This window comes from Oncorhynchus nerka, linkage group LG18 (genome assembly GCF_034236695.1).
Source record: "Oncorhynchus nerka isolate Pitt River linkage group LG18, Oner_Uvic_2.0, whole genome shotgun sequence".
NCBI lineage: Eukaryota > Metazoa > Chordata > Actinopteri > Salmoniformes > Salmonidae > Oncorhynchus > Oncorhynchus nerka.
In genome coordinates, this window is record NC_088413.1 from 20,073,390 (window position 1) to 20,091,906 (window position 18,517).

An 18,517-nucleotide genomic window follows, 5' to 3' on the forward strand; every position below is an offset into this window, starting at 1 on the left:
CATGTATTATATTATCAAACTAAGACTGGTGGAGTCATATCATGTATTATATTATCACACTAAGACTGGTGGGAGTCATATCATGTATTATATTATCACACTAAGGCTGGTGGGAGTCATATCATGTATTATATTATCACACTAAGACTGGTGGGAGTCATATCATATAGTATATTATCACACTAAGGCTGGTGGGAGTCATATCATGTATTATATTATCACACTAAGACTGGTGGGAGTCATATCATGTATTATATTATCACACTAAGACTGGTGGGAGTCATATCATGTATTATATTATCACACTAAGACTGGTGGGAGTCATATCATGTATTATATTATCACACTAAGACTCATATCATGTATTATATTATCACACTAAGACTGGTGGGAGTCATATAATGTATTATATGATCACACTAAGGCTGGTGGGAGTCATATCATGTATTATATTATCACACTAAGACTGGTGGGAGTCATATCATGTATTATATTATCACACTAAGACTGGTGGGAGTCATATCATGTATTATATTATCACACTAAGACTGGTGGGAGTCATATCATGTATTATATTATCACACTAAGGCTGGTGGGAGTCATATCATGTAGTATATTATCAAACTAAGACTGGTGGGAGTCATATCATGTATTATATTATCACACTAAGGCTGGTGGGAGTCATATCATGTATTATATTATCACACTAAGACTGGTGGGAGTCATAATGTATGTTATTATCACACTAAGGCTGGTGGGAGTCATATCATGTATTATATTATCAAACTCAGACTGGTGGGAGTCATATCATGTATTATATTATTACACTAAGACTGGTGGGAGTCATATCATGTATTATATTATCGAACTCAGACTGGTGGGAGTCATATCATGTATTATATTATCACACTAAGACTGGTGGGAGTCATATCATGTATTATATTATCACACTAAGGCTGGTGGGAGTCATATCATGTATTATATTATCACACTAAGACTGGTGGGAGTCATATCATATAGTATATTATCACACTAAGGCTGGTGGGAGTCATATCATATAGTATATTATCACACTAAGGCTGGTGGGAGTCATATCATGTATTATATTATCACACTAAGACTGGTGGGAGTCATATCATGTATTATATTATCACACTAAGACTGGTGGGAGTCATATCATGTATTATATTATCACACTAAGACTGGTGGGAGTCATATAATGTATTATATGATCACACTAAGGCTGGTGGGAGTCATATCATGTATTATATTATCACACTAAGACTGGTGGGAGTCATATCATGTATTATATTATCACACTAAGACTGGTGGGAGTCATATCATGTATTATATTATCACACTAAGACTGGTGGGAGTCATATCATGTATTATATTATCACACTAAGGCTGGTGGGAGTCATATCATGTAGTATATTATCAAACTAAGACTGGTGGGAGTCATATCATGTATTATATTATCACACTAAGGCTGGTGGGAGTCATATCATGTATTATATTATCACACTAAGACTGGTGGGAGTCATAATGTATGTTATTATCACACTAAGGCTGGTGGGAGTCATATCATGTATTATATTATCAAACTCAGACTGGTGGGAGTCATATCATGTATTATATTATTACACTAAGACTGGTGGGAGTCATATCATGTATTATATTATCGAACTCAGACTGGTGGGAGTCATATCATGTATTATATTATCACACTAAGACTGGTGGGAGTCATATCATGTATTATATTATCACACTAAGGCTGGTGGGAGTCATATCTTGTATTATATTATCACACTAAGGCTGGTGGGAGTCATATCATGTATTATATTATCACACTAAGGCTGGTGGGAGTCATATCATGTATTATATTATCATACTAAGACTGGTGGGAGTCATATCATGTATTATATTATCAAACTAAGACTGGTGGGAGTCATATCATGTATTATATTATCAAACTAAGACTGGTGGGAGTCATATCATGTATTATATTATCAAACTAAGGCTGGTGGGAGTCATATCATATATTATATTATCACACTAAGGCTGGTGGGAGTCATATCATGTATTATATTATCAAACTAAGACTGGTGGGAGTCATATCATGTATTATATTGTCACACTAAGACTGGTGGGAGTCATATCATGTATTATATTATCACACTAAGGCTGGTGGGAGTCATATCATGTATTATATTATCACACTAAGGCTGGTGGGAGTCATATCATGTATTATATTGTCACACTAAGACTGGTGGGAGTCATATCATGTATTATATTGTCACACTAAGGCTGGTGGGAGTCATATCATGTATTATATTGTCACACTAAGGCTGGTGGGAGTCATATCATGTATTATATTATCACACTAAGGCTGGTGGGAGTCATATCATGTATTATATTATCATACTAAGACTGGTGGGAGTCATGTGGTGGCCTGTGTTGTGTTGATTTCACAATTTATCATCCACTGCGGATGACTGACAAAGAGTTTCACTACCTAAAGTCACACAGACCCAGGACAGTGTAGGGAGAAGACCCAGGACAGTGTAGGGAGAAGACACAGGACAGATGTATATTAGAGTTGAGATTAGATGTAGAAGTTACTGTATTTTATCAGCAGTGTGTTAAGATGTCAGAGGGAGTCTATGAAATCCCAGATGGATTTAATGACGATCAGCCTGATGCAATGAAGAACACAGACATTGATGGCCAATTATATTCCAACCTAAGAGCCTTCAAGTCCAGTCCAAGAGATGGAGTTGTTGCTTCAGGTAAGATTGCACGAACACACACACACACACACATAATGTTATACATAATACAGTGGAGATTACCTGGTAGTACTAGACCTTTTTGTGTCCCATTCCTGGATGATACAGTAAAGTACATTACCAAAGATTTAGCTTTAATAATGTGTTATTCAGTACATGTTCAGTGGTGGAAGAGACCCTCTGGAGTTGCTGCAGTGTATCTGGGGCTGCTGTGTTTTCCTAATTATCTTTGACAGTAAGTCGTTGTTGTCAAGTTACATGGGGCGGCAGGGTAGCCTAGTGGTTAGAGCGTTGGACTCTAGTTGGACTAGTAACCGAAAGGTTGCACGTTCGAATCCCCCAGCTGACAAGGTACAAATCTGTTGTTCTGCCCCTGAACAGGCAGTTAACCCACTGTTCCTAGGCCGTCATTGAAAATAAGAATTTCTTCTTAACTGACTTGCCTAGTAAAATAAAATAAAAAACTTATAAGCACAATATCAAATGCTCATATTTGATTGTTGTTCCCCCATATGGGTCCCAAAAGAGGGAAGTGAAGTGAATCTTCTCAGTCATTCAACCAGCTGTCACTCAAAATCTCCTCGACCAATCAGGTTCATGAAGAGAGAGGGCGGCAGGACTTCTGGTAGTTAAGATCGCTAGGCCAGTAACCGAAAGGTTGCTGGTTGGAAATCCCGAGCCGACTACGTAAAAAATATCTGTTGGTGTGGCCTTGAGCAAGGCAATTAAACCTAATTGCTTTTGTAAGTCACTCTAGAGAAGAGCGTCTGCTAAATTGGGGGGCTGAGTGGCGCAGCAGTGTTCAATCCCGGGTTGTATAACAACCGACCATGAAACTCCCTGAATTATCTTGGGACTGTTACATATGATATTTAATATATGTTAACAACTAGTCTTTGTTCTCCACTTCCCCTCTATGATCTATATCTTCCTGGTTTGATAGTGTCCCGTCAATCATCACAAATAGCAAGTCAGGTTCCCTGGACAGGAGGACTGTGTTGAGATATACTCTGGACAAGATGACCATGTAGAGACATGGAATGGTTTATATTGTGCTGCAGAAAATGGTTTAACAATAACCACTGCAACAATCTCTCACACACACACACACACACACATACCCATACACATGCACACAAGCAAAAGTATGCAAACTTGTTCTATTTTTTGTATTAGTATAGCTACAATTACCCGTGTCATATTTATGATACTTCCCTATGGAGTTAACACCTACAGTCTTCACACAGATAGAGACACACAGATGAATCAGAGGCAGAGATATCACTAGAAGCAGAGACTTAATGTATAGTAGACCTACATAGAAAGAAAGACCCAGGCATTCTTAAAGATGTCAAAGGTCATCTATGCTGAGCCAGATATGAACAAGAAGGTCAAGTTTGACAGAGGTGAGATGGAGGAGAGGATTGTGGATATCTACGTCAGCGCAGACACCCTGAGACATAAATGTCTCTTGTATGTGTCACAGAGCTTGATTGCTCAGGGAAGAGAACCTTCCTAGTTGCTGCAGTGTTTCTGGGGCTGTGTGTGTTCTACTAGCTGGGATCATAGGCCTGTCGGTCTACTGTGAGTTTGTGTCTAAGTTCATTGCTTATCACCTAGTTGTAAGAAGTACAGGCTACTAAGCCTATTTAACTTGTGTTTTACCTAGTAACTATGTGTTTATACTTTGTAGATAACAGAGACAAAGATTCTGAGGATAAAAGGAACAACGTGTCACAGAGTTTTCTCTTAATAAGATCAACACAACTGAAGAAAGAGACCAGCTACAGACCAGATACAACAACATGACTAAAGATAGAGACCAGCTACAGACCAGATACAACAACCTGAATGAACAGAGAGACCAGCTACAGACCAGATACAACAACCTGACTACAGAGAAAGGCCATATTCAGTCAAAGCTTTTTGAGATTTAAACTGATAAATTAGAAGTAAAATCAACAATAACTATATATCAATGGGTTTATGAGTATAGAGATAATGGCTAAGTGTCTCAATGTTTTCACCTTTGCTGAGAGAGAGGAGAGAGAGAGAGAGAGGTGGAACAAGTATACTTTTCATCAGTACACTAATGTGTGTGCATTATTTTATAAATATACCAATTGTGACATAAGCTTTATCTTTCTCGACAACAGACATTTGTCTTCAACCTCCACATGAGAGCCTGGATTGGTCTGACTGACTCTGTTACTGAGGGGCCCTGGAAGTGGGTGGACGTCACATCACTGATCACAGGGTGAGAGATTTGGCCATTTTACCAGGTGAAATGGAGACAAAAAACAAATATATTTTGCTTCCAATCATGTTCATAAAACTGTATGTTTCGACTCATTAATGTCATTCATTGAGAACTATAGATGTATTTTAGAAACCAGGTAATATTTACATATGAAAAGGTCAACTAAATGTGTTGATGGCCGATTCTTGCTACTTTTATGATCATCTTACAGTGTTTCTTTAAAACTGTAAAAACACAAGACTATGTGTATAATTGAGAAGGATGTTTGTACCACAGTGTCTGACTGTGTGGTTCTCTGTGTTGTTTAGGTACTGGAGGACAGGACAGCCCGATGATAGTGGGCAAGAGGACTATTGAGGTATACAATGGACAAGATGACCCTGTAAACACATGGAATGATGACAAATGTGGCACAAATCTCAACTGGATCTGTGAGAAAGAGGTGTAACAATAATCCACAGTAACAAACAGTCTTTCTCTCTCTCCCCCTTTCTCTCTCTCCCTTTCTCTCTCTCTCCCTCTAATGGTTGGATAAGGTCCTGAATGGTTAGGTGATGATTCCACCTAGTGGTTAAAGTGAGAGATGAACTCACCATAGAAGTGAAATAGTGGTATGACAGACTGTCTCAAAACACATTGAAGAACAGAATCGTAGGGGACTGACCTTGGTCCCTCTCCTCTAATAGGGTTGAAAGGAGGAGAGGAGATAAAGTCTTAGTGTCAGAGAGCCATAAAGGAGGAAGAAGAAAATAAAGAGAAAGATAGAAAAATAAGACACTTAATAGTTGTGTTTAGATTTAGAGGAGAGAATGTAGACATACTGTACTCTAGAAAATGATTCTTCTTTATTTTTAGTAGAAACATGTCATGTGATTTGCCATAGACTTATGCTTAGTAAAAGAAAATTGGGACCAATTATTAACCAATGCTTATCACTTTAATGATATGAATAACAAAGTCACTTTTGAATAAAAAAAGGAACAGTTGTCTTTAACCAGGTATACCAGCTTCCTGATTGAATGAGATTGAATACTGAGAGGGCACACTCACACACAAACTAAAACAATGCTAATGAAAGGTGAGAATGACTCACAACCTTCACTGTACAAGGGACAACATGTAGGTGACCAATGGCAACACCAAGCACCAGAGGACCTGTCTGCTACACACTCATCATGGTGTCTAATGGGGTTTCCACCCTCTCCCTCTCTGTTCTGTCTGTGAACCACAGCAAGTGACAGGATGTGTCACAGCTCTATCCACCAATAAGAAACAGACCTGTGTGTCCTTAATGGCACCCTATTCTCCATATAGTGCACTACATAGGGAAATGGGATGCCATTTGGCCACCAGTTACTGAGGGAGAGAGACCAGTTACTGAGATAAGACAAAGCAGAGGACACAAACAACTGAAGGACATAGACCATTTAATAAATGAGGGAGACCAGTTAATAAGGATCAGATACCAGTTAAAGAGTGAGAGAGACCAGTTAAAGAGGCAGAGAGACAAGTTACTGAAGGAGAGAGACCAGTTACTGAAAGAGAGAGACCAGTTACTGAAAGAGAGAAACCAGTTACTGAAGGAGAGAGACCAGTTACTTAAAGAGAGAGACCAGTTACTGAAGGAGAGAGACCAGTTACTGAAGGAGAGAGACCAGTTACAGAGGGAGAGAGACAAGGTACAGAGGGAGAGAGACCAGTTACAGAAGGAGAGAGACCAGGTACAGAGGGAGAGAGACAAGGTACAGAGGGAGAGAGACAAGGTACAGAGGGAGAGAGACCAGTTACAGAGGCAGAGAGACAAGGTACAGAGGGAGAGAGACCAGTTACAGAGGGAGAGACACCAGTTACAGAGGGAGAGACACCAGTTAATGACGTAGAGAGACCCGTTACAGATTCGAGAGAGAACCGTTACTGAAGCAGAAGACCATTTACTAAGGAAGAGACCAGTTACTGAGGCAGGGAGACCAGCTAATGAGGAGAGAAACCAGCTACTAAGGCAGAGAGACCAGCTACTAAGGCAGAAGACCAGCTCTGAAAAATTGAAACCAGTTACTGAGGCAGAGAGAAAGCTACTGAAGGAGAAAGATTAGCTACTGTGGGAGAGAGACCAGTTACTGAAGGAGAGAGACCAGTTACAGAATGAGAGTGACCAGTTACAGAATGGTAGAGTGATCAGTTACAGAATGAGAGAGACCAGTTACAGAATGAGAGAGACCAGTTACAGAATGAGAGAGACCAGTTAGAGGGAGATTGACCAGTTACAGAGGGAGAGAGACCAGTTACAGAGGGAGAGAGACCAGTTACAGAGGGAGAGAGACCAGTTAAAGTGGAGACCAGTTACAGAGTGAGATGGACCAGTTACAGAGTGAGAGAGACCAGTTACAGAGTGAGAGAGACCAGTTACTGAGGGAGAGAGATCAGTTACTGAGTGAGAAAGACCAGTTACTGAGGGATAGAGACCAGTTAAAGAGTGAGGGAGAACAGTTAAATAGTGAGGGAGAACAGTTAAAGAGTGAGGGGAACAGTTGCAGAGGCAGAGACCAGTTACTGAGGGACAGAGACCAATTTGAGTGAGAGAGACCAGTTATTGAGGCAGAGAGACTGGTTACTGGGGGAGAGAGACAAGGTACAGAGGGAGAGAGACCAGTTACTGATGCAGAGATACCATTTACTGAAGGAGAAAGACCAGTTACTGAGGGAGAGAGACCAGTTACTGAGGGAGAGAGACCAGTTACTGAGGGAGAGATCAGTTACTGCAGGAGAGAGACCAGTTTTATATTTAAAAAAAATGTTCACCTGTATTTAACCAGGTAAGCTAGTTGAGAACATGTTCTCATTTACAACTGTGACCTGGACAAGATAAAGCAAAGCAGAGGGACACAAACAACAACACATAGTTACACATGGAATAAACAGGCGTACAGTCAATAACACAATAGAAAAAAGAAAGTCTATATACAGTGTGTGGAAATGGCGTGAGGTGGTAAGGCAATAAATAGGCCATAGTTACTGAGGCAGAGAGACCTATTACTGAAGGAGAGAGACCAGTTACTGAGGGAGAGAGACCAGTTACTGAGGGAGAGAGACCAGTTACTGAGGGAGAGATCAACCTACTGAGGGGAGAGACCAGTTTCTGAAGGAGAGAGGCTAGTTACTGAGGAACAGATACCAGTTTAAGAGTGAGAGAGACCAGTTACTGAGGGACAGAGAGCAATTAGAGTGAGAGAGACCAGTTACTGAGGCAGAGAGACAAGTTACTGAGGGAGAGAGACAAGGTACAGAGGCAGAGAGACCAGTTACTGAAGGAGAGAGACCAGTTTTTTATTTAAAAAAAAATTTCACCTGTATTTAACCAGGTAAGCTAGTTGAGAACATGTTCTCATTTACAACTGTGACCTGGACAAGATAAAGCAAAGCAGAGGGACACAAACAATAACACATAGTTACACATGGAATAAACAGGCGTACAGTCAATAACACAATAGAAAAAGAAAGTCTATATACAGTGTGTGGAAATGGCGTGAGGTGGTAAGGCAATAAATAGGCCATAGTTACTGAGGCAGAGAGACCTATTACTGAAGGAGAGAGACCAGTTACTGAGGCAGAGAGACCAGTTACTGAGGGAGAGAGACCAGTTACTGAGGGAGAGATCAGTTACTGAGGGAGAGAGACCAGTTTCTGAAGGAGAGATACCAGTTACTGAGGGAGAGATACCAGTTACTGAGGGAGAGACACCAGTTACTGAGGAACGGATACCAGTTAATAGAGTGAGAGAGACCATTTACTGAGGAAGGGAGACCACCTTTCAGCAGGACAATAAGCTAAAACACAGTTTGACCAAGACAACACTGAATGTTCCTGAGTGGCCTTGTTACAGTTTTGACTTAAATTGGCTTGATAATCTATGGAAAGACTTGAAAATGTCTCTTTAGCAATGATCAACAATCAACTTGACAGAGCTTGAATTTAAAAATAAATCTTAAAAAATGGGCAAATATTGCACAATCTATGTGTAGAAAGCTCTAAGAGACTCACAGCTGTAATGAAAGTTGCTTCTACAAAGTATTGACTCAGTGGTATGAACACTTATTTTTTTATTTTGCATTTAATTTTCAATACATGTGCAAACATTTTTAAAACATGTTTTCAATTTGTTATAATGGGGTATTGTGTGTAGATGGGTGAGACAAATAATCCATTTAATCCATTTTAATTCAGACTGTAACAAAACTAAATGTGGAATAGGTCAAGGAGTGTGAATATTTTCTGAAAGCACTGTACTTATCAAGCATGTTTCCACAGTGTCTGACTCGCTGGTTCTCTGTGTTGTTAACCATCTAGGTACAGGTATCTATCCAAATGCAATAATCTGGGTCCTGCTGGAGAGGAGGACTATGCTGAGAGAACACAGAAACATGCGAGGAGAATCTTCACTGGATTTGTGAGAAAGTGGTTGAACATCACCATGACAACATACTGTGACACATACAGCAGCCTAGTGCACACAACCTCCTCCTCCTGTCTCTCTCTCGCTCCAATTTCATCATTTAACAGAGCGACTTACAGTAATGAGCAGTGGCGTAAAGTACTTAAGAAAAAATACTTTAGAGTAATTTTTTTGGGGGGGGTATCTGTCCTTTACTATTTATATTTTTGACAACTTTTACTTCACTTCAATACTTTTTACTATATACATTTTCCCTGACAACTTGCACATTCATCTTCTGCACATCTATCACTCCAGTGTTAATGCTAAATTGTAAATATTTCGCCACTCTGGACTCTTTATTGCCTTTACCTCCCTAATCTTACTACATTTACACATACTGTATGTATTTCTATTGTGTTATTGACTGTACGTTTGTTTATCCCACATGCAACTCTGTGTTGTTTGTGTCGGACTGCTTTGCTTTATCTTGGCCAGGTTGCAGTTGTAAATGAGAACTTGTTCTCAACTGGCCGACCTGGTTAAATAAAGGTGGTAAAAAAAACTAAAGTACTCATTACATTTTGAATACTTGACAGAACAGGAAAAATTGTGAAACACATGGTCATCCTAACTGCATATATTCTGGCAGATTTCCAGTACATTAGACACAACATGTGGCCAGCAGCATACCACCCTGCATACCACTGCTGGTTTGCTTCTGAAGCTAAGCAGGGTTGGTCCTGGTCAGTACCTGGATGGGAGACCAGATGCTGCTGGAAGTGCTGTTGGAGGGCCAGTAGGAGGCACTCTTTCCTCTGGTCTAAAAAAAGAAATGCCCCAGGGCGGCCCTGTGTAGGGTGCCGTCTTTCGGATGGGACTTTAAACGGGTGTCCTGACTCTCTGAGGTCATTAAAGATCCCATGGCACTTATCGTAAGAGTAGGGGTGTTAACCCCGGTGTCCTGGCTAAATTCCCAATCTGGCCCTTGAACCGTCACCCAGTTAACAATTGGCTCATTCATCCCCCTCCTCTCCCCTGTAACTATTCCCCAGGTCGTTGCTGTAAATGAGAACGTGTTCTCAGTCAACTTACCTGGTAAAGTAATGCATAAAAAAAGGACATTAGACAACATGAGGTCAGTACATTACACACAACATGAACAGGAGAAGAAAATGTCCTTACCTTAACCACAATGTTACTATTTCATCACCTTCCTCTTTTGACATTTCCCTTTTATTCTCTGGATGAAGTCATAAACAGTTAGTCAAAGACTCAGAGCAGAGACAGGTACAGTAAAGAAACAGACACAGGGGCAACTATATTACCAGAATCTGTATATAGACAGAAAACACAGTAAGTTGTTGGAGAGGTCATCTATGCTTAGCCAGATATGAACAAGGTCACGTTTGACAGAGGTGAGATGGAGGAGAGGATTGTGGATATCTACGTCAGTGCAGACACCCTGAGAGACGGTGAGACCAGCACCAAGAGAGAAGAGACAGAGGACACTGCTCCTAATAATGGACCAGGAGACCAGCACTCAGGTGACACACACATACACACACACGCACACGCACACACACACACACAGACACAGACACAGGCACAGGCACACGCACAAGCACACACGCACACACAGACAGACACACAGACACACACACACACACAAAACATAACAGTATATTGTATGTATCCTCAGAGCCTGATAGCTCAGGGAAGAGACCCTTCCTAGTTGCTGCAGTGTTTCTGGGGCTGCTGTGTGTTCTACTGGCTGGGATCATAGGCCTGTCTGTCTACTGTGAGTTTGTGTCCAAGTTCATTGCTTATCACCCAGTTATATAGAGGTGCTGGTTACTAAGCCTATTTAAATGATGTTTTACCTAGTAACTATGTCTTTATACTTTGTAGATAACAGAGTCATCAAAGATTCTGAGGATAAAAGGAACATCTTGTCACAGAGTTGTTCCCTTTATAAGACTAACACAACTGCAGAGAGAGACCAGCTACAGACCAAATACAACAACCTGACTGAAGAGAGAGACCAGTTACAGACCAGATACAACAACCTGACTGATGAGAGAGACCAGCTACAGACCAGATACAACAACCTGACTGAAGAGAGAGACAGGCTTCAGAATTTGCTTTGTGGTCAGTGAGCTGGTTTTCATACCTTTATTTATTATAAAGTACATTTTTCATTGAGATCCAGTGACTCATGGAAAATAAAATGTGATGTTTATTGTATTGTATCACATTGTATCAGTGTTGTGTCATCAAACAGAAAGAACATGTTGTTCATACGGATGGAAGAAGTTTGAATGCAGTTGTTACTTCATCTCTACTGAGAAGAAAACCTGGGAGAAGAGCAGACAGGACTGTCTGGAGAGAGGAACATACCTGGTGATCATAAACAGCAAAGAGGAACAGGTGAGAGGAGAGCACGAAAGAGAAGGTTGAGGGGGGAGGGGGGATATAGGTCTGTCGGGGTAGATATGGTCAAACAATGAGCTTCAAAAGTATTGGGACTTTGACAAATGTTTTTTGGTGGGGCTTTGTGCTCCAGCACTTTGGATTTGGAAATATGCAATGTCTATGAGGCAGACTGACAGCTTTAAGTTTATGGGATAACTTTCTCACTCATCATTACTGACAATTCATTCAGCACTATCCGTAGTCATGGTAGCTTCCACATTTATGTGGAAGTGTTTATAAAACATAATATATACTTATTTACATGTAACGTTGCTCCAAATCGACACAATACATTATGAACCATTAATTTCTATTGGGCACAAAATAATCTGAAACACAAAAAAAAATAAAAGCAAATTCATCCAACATGTTTGTAGTCATAAACTAGATGTAGTCATTGCGTGCTAGGAATATGGGACCAAATACTACTTTAATACACATATAAGTGAATTTGTCGTAATACTTTTGGTCCCCTACAATGGGGGACGATGTACAAACAGTAAACGGTTCACTCGATATGGATGAAAAAACCCGAAACTGAAAGCTGACGGTCCGGTCCGCACTTTAACCATTACGGTATAATTTAATTTCCGAAGTGCTGAAGTACAGAGCCAAAACAACAAAAAATGTGTCAGTGTCCCAAAACTTTTGGAGCTTACTCAACGCAGTGTATATTGTATCTTTCTCAACCATAGGAGTTTCTCTTCAACTTCAAGAAGAGAGTCTGGATTGGTCTGACTGACAGAGAGACAGAGGAGACCTGGAAATGGGTGGATGGAACACCACTGACCACAGAGTAAGAGATGTTATGTCACGACAATGGGCTTTCTAGCCAGCGCCGCTCCATTTCTCATATGTCCATTTGTTTTGTCTTGTTCCATACACACCTGGTTTTCATTCCATAATCACACTGCATGTATTTAGTTCTCTGTTCTCCTCCATGTCTTTGTGTGTAATTGTTTATTGTTATGTGGATATTGTCAGGCGCCATACTTGTGTTATCCTCTGTTTTTTTGGCACGTTTATGTTTTTATGTGCTGTTCTTTTTGGACCGGAATTAAAGTGTGCCTGTTTACTACACTCTGATCTCCTGCACCTGACTTTGCCTCCGTATATACCCCTAACATGATAACTATTCTCGCAATAATGCTCCAATGAAAATGTTTCTATACAGGTTATTATCGTTGATTATAGCAGTCAACAAAGATATCTTTAGTTATGTATATTATAATGTACATTATTTAGGATTGTAATGTTCTAACTGTGATATCTCACGGTTTTTAACCCTGTAGGTACTGGTATTAACCGTGATATCTGACTGTTTTGAACCCTGTAGGTACTAGTATTAACCATGATATCTGATGGTTTTTAACCCTGTAGGTACTGGAATGACAAGCAGCCTGATAGTAAAGATCCTACTGGGGAGGAGGACTGTGTTGAGATACATACAGATTGGACTCCACTTAAGGCATGGAATGACATGTCATGTGACAGGAAACTCAACTGGATTTGTGAGAAAGTGTTTTAACATCACCATGACAACGTACCATAACACATACAGCAGTTTAGTGTACACAACTTTATTCTTCATTCTCTCTCTCTCTCTCTCACACACACACACTCTCTCTATCACACTTACACACATTTTCACACACACACGCACACACACATACATGCAGGTACACACACGCATTCAAATGCACCTATTGTTTTATTAGTTTGTTGTATCATATTAATAAAAGTCCTACTTATTTCCTGTTTGTAGCTTCCTGTGTACCAGTAGTTATATTTGACATATCATCAGAGTCAACAGGAAGTTAGTACATTTGACTTTGTGCATACAAAACATGTTCAATTCAAATGTATTCTGCAGACATTTACATGCTCCAATTTAGGCCTGGTGATGACATTCTCAACAGTACCAAACCACCATTACATACACTGTATAGGAGGTGACTGTATCACCAACCAATGAGTGTAGTAGAGATATCAAAGGATGTTACTAAGTCATCTTTGACCGTCAGTCTTTGTTGTCAAGTCACATACAATATCAAATGCTCATATTTGACTGATATTCCCTTATAAGGGTCCCAAAAGAGTGAAGTGGATATTTTCAGTCGTTCAAAACAGATGTCACTCAACATCTCATCCTCACTGGTTAAGACTTCCCATCCTCAATATCCACTTGGAACAGTTTGTAGTCTCACATCTATTGTCTGGACATTATAATGACCGATGTTTGTAGTCCTGGACCTCCTGAACATGTTGATGTATATTTGGGAGTAAACAGAGGGTCCAAATCAGCAGAAAGGTGAAAGGAAGGAGGAGTTCTGGAAACTCCCTGAATCATCTTGGGGCTATTACATATGATATTTAATATATGTTAACAACTAGTCTTTGTTCTCCACTTCCCCTCTATGATCTATATCTTCCTGGTATGACAGTGTCCTGTCCATCATCACAAATAGCAATTCCCGTTCCCTGGGCAGGAGGACTGTGTAGAGATGTACTCTGGAAAAGATGACCATGTAGAGACATGGAATAATTTATATTGTTCTGCAGAAAATGGTTTAACAATAACCACTGTAACAATGTCTCACACTCACACAACTACACACGCAAGTTTTCAAACTTGTAAACATTTTTGTATTATCATAGCCACAACTTCCCCTGAAATTTTGTTGTTACTTCCATAGAGTTAACAGCTACAGCAGTCACACAGACACAGAAACACAGATGACTCAGAGACAGATGTCACTAGAAGCAGAGACTTAACGTATAGAGGGCCTGCAGTTGACGTACGACGCCTCCAGCCGGCCATGTTGGAAGACCACCACATTAATTCTAGAACAAGAGACTTAATGTACAGTTGGGGGGGACACGACTCCCCATCCTTGGAAAAATATGATTCCCCCCCCCCATATATCAATGTAAACATAACTATGGAACATCAATAATATTAATAATACGCAATGAACGCACTTGTGCTGATCATAGACACTTAATAGCGTGTTTTTAAGTTTCAAAAGATTGTCACACCTCGCCCTTTGCCACACAATGGTTTTAATCCACAGCCTCCCACACCCCAGCAGTGTTACATGAGGCAGGTACTGTGCATGTGTGGAATCTGACAGTCTGTTTTTGGTGGCTGACCTCCAGTAAGTAGTTCAAACAAAGGATATGTTAGAAAACACATTTATAACCGTCACCAGTCTTCATTTTCGCTGCATTAACTTACAGATCACTCTCTATGTTAGCTAGCGGTTAGCTGATGATTGCCAGCTAGCTACAGTAACATCAACCAGTTTTTGCAGCTATTTGAATATGAGTCAATGAGAGAAGCTAGCAATGCAATGTACTGTTCCTTAGCTGGCAAAGTAACAGAGGGTTCATGTCTACCGTCTGAAAGGCCCTCAATGCACGTAACTAATCCAGTCAATCTCACCATAGCGATTTTGTTTTATGTTGGCAGGGTTCACACACACACAATAGCTACATTTGCAAACTAAAAAAAAAGAATAATTTGGAATCTTTGCTAACATCAATTTATTCCAAGATTAGCATGCAGCTGTGGTAGTGCTTCAAGTCCCTGTGATAAGGTTAGCGATAAACTGAACTCCCAAATGAACAGAACTACGCTCTCTTCTACCATTGTCTTAAATATCTTTAATGGTCTCGTTGCAAAAGGTAAATTGTCGCTAGGGGACTTGGAAGCACCTGTGTGCCGATCTTGGAGTAAACTGACGATAGCAAAGATTATAGCAAACACCACAGAAACGGAACTGGTGCTTGCTAGCTCTGCAAATTCAGCTATTGTTGGAAGCCAGCCAATATAAAACATAAACTATATTAAAAGTACAAAACGTTGCAGCATACGTTGTGTAAATGGTGAACTCATACAGCTGTCAACTCTTGTCACTGCAATCCGTTTCACATTTGTCAGCTGACTAGCTAGCTTCCTTCCAGAGAGCCATAAAGGAGGAAGAAGAAAATAAAGAGAAAGATAGAAAAATAAGACAATTAATTGTTGTGTTTAGATTTAGAGGAGAGTATGTAGACATACTGTACTCTAGAAAATGATTCTTCTTTATTTTTAGTAGAAACATGTCATGTGATTTGCCATAGACTTATGCTTAGTAAAAGAAAATTGGGACCATTTATTAACCAATGCTTATCACTTTGTTAAGGAGTCGCTACTTTTCGCAGCTTTTTTGTAAAAATCGCGCAACATTTCAGCGCCCTGCTATTCATGCCAGGAATATAGCATATGCATGTGATTAGTGTGTATGGATAGAAAACACTCAGACCTTTCCAAAACTGTTTAAATCACGCCTGTGGCATTTACAGAACTAGCGTTCCATCGAAAAGTGCATGAAAATCTGTTCGCTGAAAATGGAAACATATATCATTCCGCGACTACAGACAATTGTTAACAGCAAATGGAATTAAATAGAGCCGAGTTCTCATTGGCTACAGCTTCCCCATGCTGTCTAGAGTTACGTCATTAGTTTCGCAATTGATTCTTGGTCTAACCCAAACAAGGGAACTACTTTCCTACTGGCACCGCCCAGATTTTGGGACGACCATTTCCAAACATATTTTTCTCCACGGACAAGCTAACGATTTCACACCGCCTCCTGAGGTATTTTATCGCTTATTAACGTGTACTAATACCTAAAGTTGCATTACAAAAGTATTTCGAAGTGTTTTGTGAAAGTTTATCGTCGACTTTTGGCATTTTAAAAAATGACGTTACGTTATGAAATGCTAATTTTTCCTCTAATTCCAAGGTATTCCTAGCTCGATATCTAGGCTATATATGGACCGATTTAATCGAAAAAAGACCCTAAATGATGTTTATGGGACATCTAGGAGTGCCAAGAATGAAGCTCGTCAAAGGTAAGGAATGTTTTATATTTTATTTCAGCCTTTTCGTTTGCGGCGCTAACGAAAAAAATCTGTCGTTTTGTGACGTTGCAGTATGTGAGGCTGCATGGTACAGATAATAGCGTCTCATGCTTTCCCCGAAAAGCATTTTACAAATCTGACTCGGTGGGTAGATTCACAACGAGTGTAGCTTTAATTTGGTATATTGGATGTCAATTTTTATGAATTTTTGATTTTTATCATAAACTATGCGTGGTGCACTTGAAATTTCCGCAAATTCGATTCCCACAGGGGAAGCACTTCCCTAACAAGTTTTAACTTGATTAACTTGTTAACTTGATATGAATAACAAAGTCACTTTTGAATAAAAAAAGGAACAGTTGTCTTTAACAAGGTATACCAGCTTCCTGGTTGAATGAGATTGAATACTGAGAGGGCACACTCACACACAAACAAAAACAATGCTAATGTAAGGTGAGAATGACTCACAACCTTCACTGTACAAGGGACAACGTGTAGGTGACCAATGGCAACACCAAGCACCAGAGGACCTGCCTGCTACACACTCATCATGGTGTCTAATGGGGTCTCCACCCTCTCCCTCTCTGTTCTGTCTGTGAACCACAGCAAGTGACAGGATGTGTCACAGCTCTATCCACCAATAAGAAACAGACCTGTGTGTCCTTAATGGCACCCTATTCTCTATATAGTGCACTACATAGGGAAATGGGATGCCATTTGGCCACCAGTTACTGAGGGAGAGAGACTAGTGACTGAGGGAGAGAGAGCTGTTACTGAAGGACAGAGACTATTTAAAGAGTGAGGGAGACCAGTTAATAAGGATCAGATACCAGTTAAAGAGTGAGAGAGACCAGTTAAAGAGGCAGAGAGACAAGTTACTGAAGGAGAGAGACCAGTTACTGAAAGAGAGACCAGTTACTGAAAGAGAGAGACCAGTTACTGAAAGAGAGAGACCAGTTACAGAGGGAGAGAGACAAGGTACAGAGGGAGAGAGACCAGTTACAGAAGGAGAGAGACCAGGTACAGAGGGAGAGAGACAAGGTACAGAGGGAGAGAGACCAGTTACAGAGGGAGAGAGACAAGGTACAGAGGGAGAGAGACCAGTTACAGAGGGAGAGAGACCCTTTACAGAGGGAGAGACACCAGTTACTGATGTAGAGAGACCCATTACAGATTCGAGAGAGAACCGTTACTGAGGCAGGGAGACCAGCTAATGAAGGAGAGAAACCAGCTACTAAGGCAGAGAGACCAGCTACTAAGGCAGAGAGACCAGCAACTGAGGCATTGAAACCAGTTACTTAGGCAGAGAAGCTAGAGAGAAGCTACTGAGGGAGAAAGACCAGCTACTGTGGGAGAGAGACCAGTTACTGAAGGAGAGAGACCCGTTACTGAAGGAGAGAGACCAGTTACTGAAGGAGAGAGACTAGTTACAGAATGAGAGTGACCAGTTACAGAATGAGAGAGACCAGTTACAGAATGAGAGAGACCAGTTACAGAATGAGAGAGACCAGTTAGAGGGAGATTGACCAGTTACAGAGGGAGAGAGACCAGTTAAAGTGTGAGAGAGACCAGTTACAGAGTGAGAGAGACCAGGTACAGAGTGAGATGGACCAGTTACAGAGTGAGAGAGACCAGTTACTGAGGGAGAGAGATCAG

At 40.5% G+C, this 18,517-nt stretch overlaps 1 protein-coding gene across 2 annotated transcripts; it reads left to right on the forward strand.

The window, feature by feature from the left end:
- Positions 1–2,205: 2,205 nt before the first annotated feature.
- Positions 2,206–13,707, forward strand: LOC135561800 (CD209 antigen-like protein C). 2 transcript variants are annotated; one of them, XR_010459656.1, is made up of 9 exons: positions 2,206–2,789; positions 4,946–5,046; positions 5,358–5,491; positions 9,394–11,025; positions 11,181–11,279; positions 11,458–11,629; positions 11,763–11,908; positions 12,649–12,749; positions 13,334–13,707. XR_010459656.1 is itself a non-coding variant. In XM_065003666.1 (6 exons), exons 1-6 carry the CDS (start codon positions 10,872–10,874, stop codon positions 13,479–13,481), a joined length of 888 nt encoding a protein of 295 aa, XP_064859738.1. In that variant the 5' UTR covers positions 10,250–10,871; the 3' UTR covers positions 13,482–13,707. The 2 variants fall into 2 exon arrangements, 1 of the variants encoding a protein (XP_064859738.1); XM_065003666.1 differs by lacking the exons at positions 2,206–2,789; positions 4,946–5,046; positions 5,358–5,491 and having other exon boundaries at positions 10,250–11,025; positions 11,390–11,629.
- Positions 13,708–18,517: the final 4,810 nt, after the last annotated feature.

Bases quoted from the DNA above. Each gene is read 5' to 3' on its own strand.
- LOC135561800 (XM_065003666.1), top strand. From the start codon at position 10,872: ATGAACAAGGTCACGTTTGACAGAGGTGAGATGGAGGAGAGGATTGTG. The intron at 11,026-11,180 runs GTGACACACACA...ATGTATCCTCAG, and splicing joins ACCAGGAGACCAGCACTCAG to AGCCTGATAGCTCAGGGAAG. The intron at 12,750-13,333 runs GTAAGAGATGTT...TTAACCCTGTAG, and splicing joins GGAACACCACTGACCACAGA to GTACTGGAATGACAAGCAGC.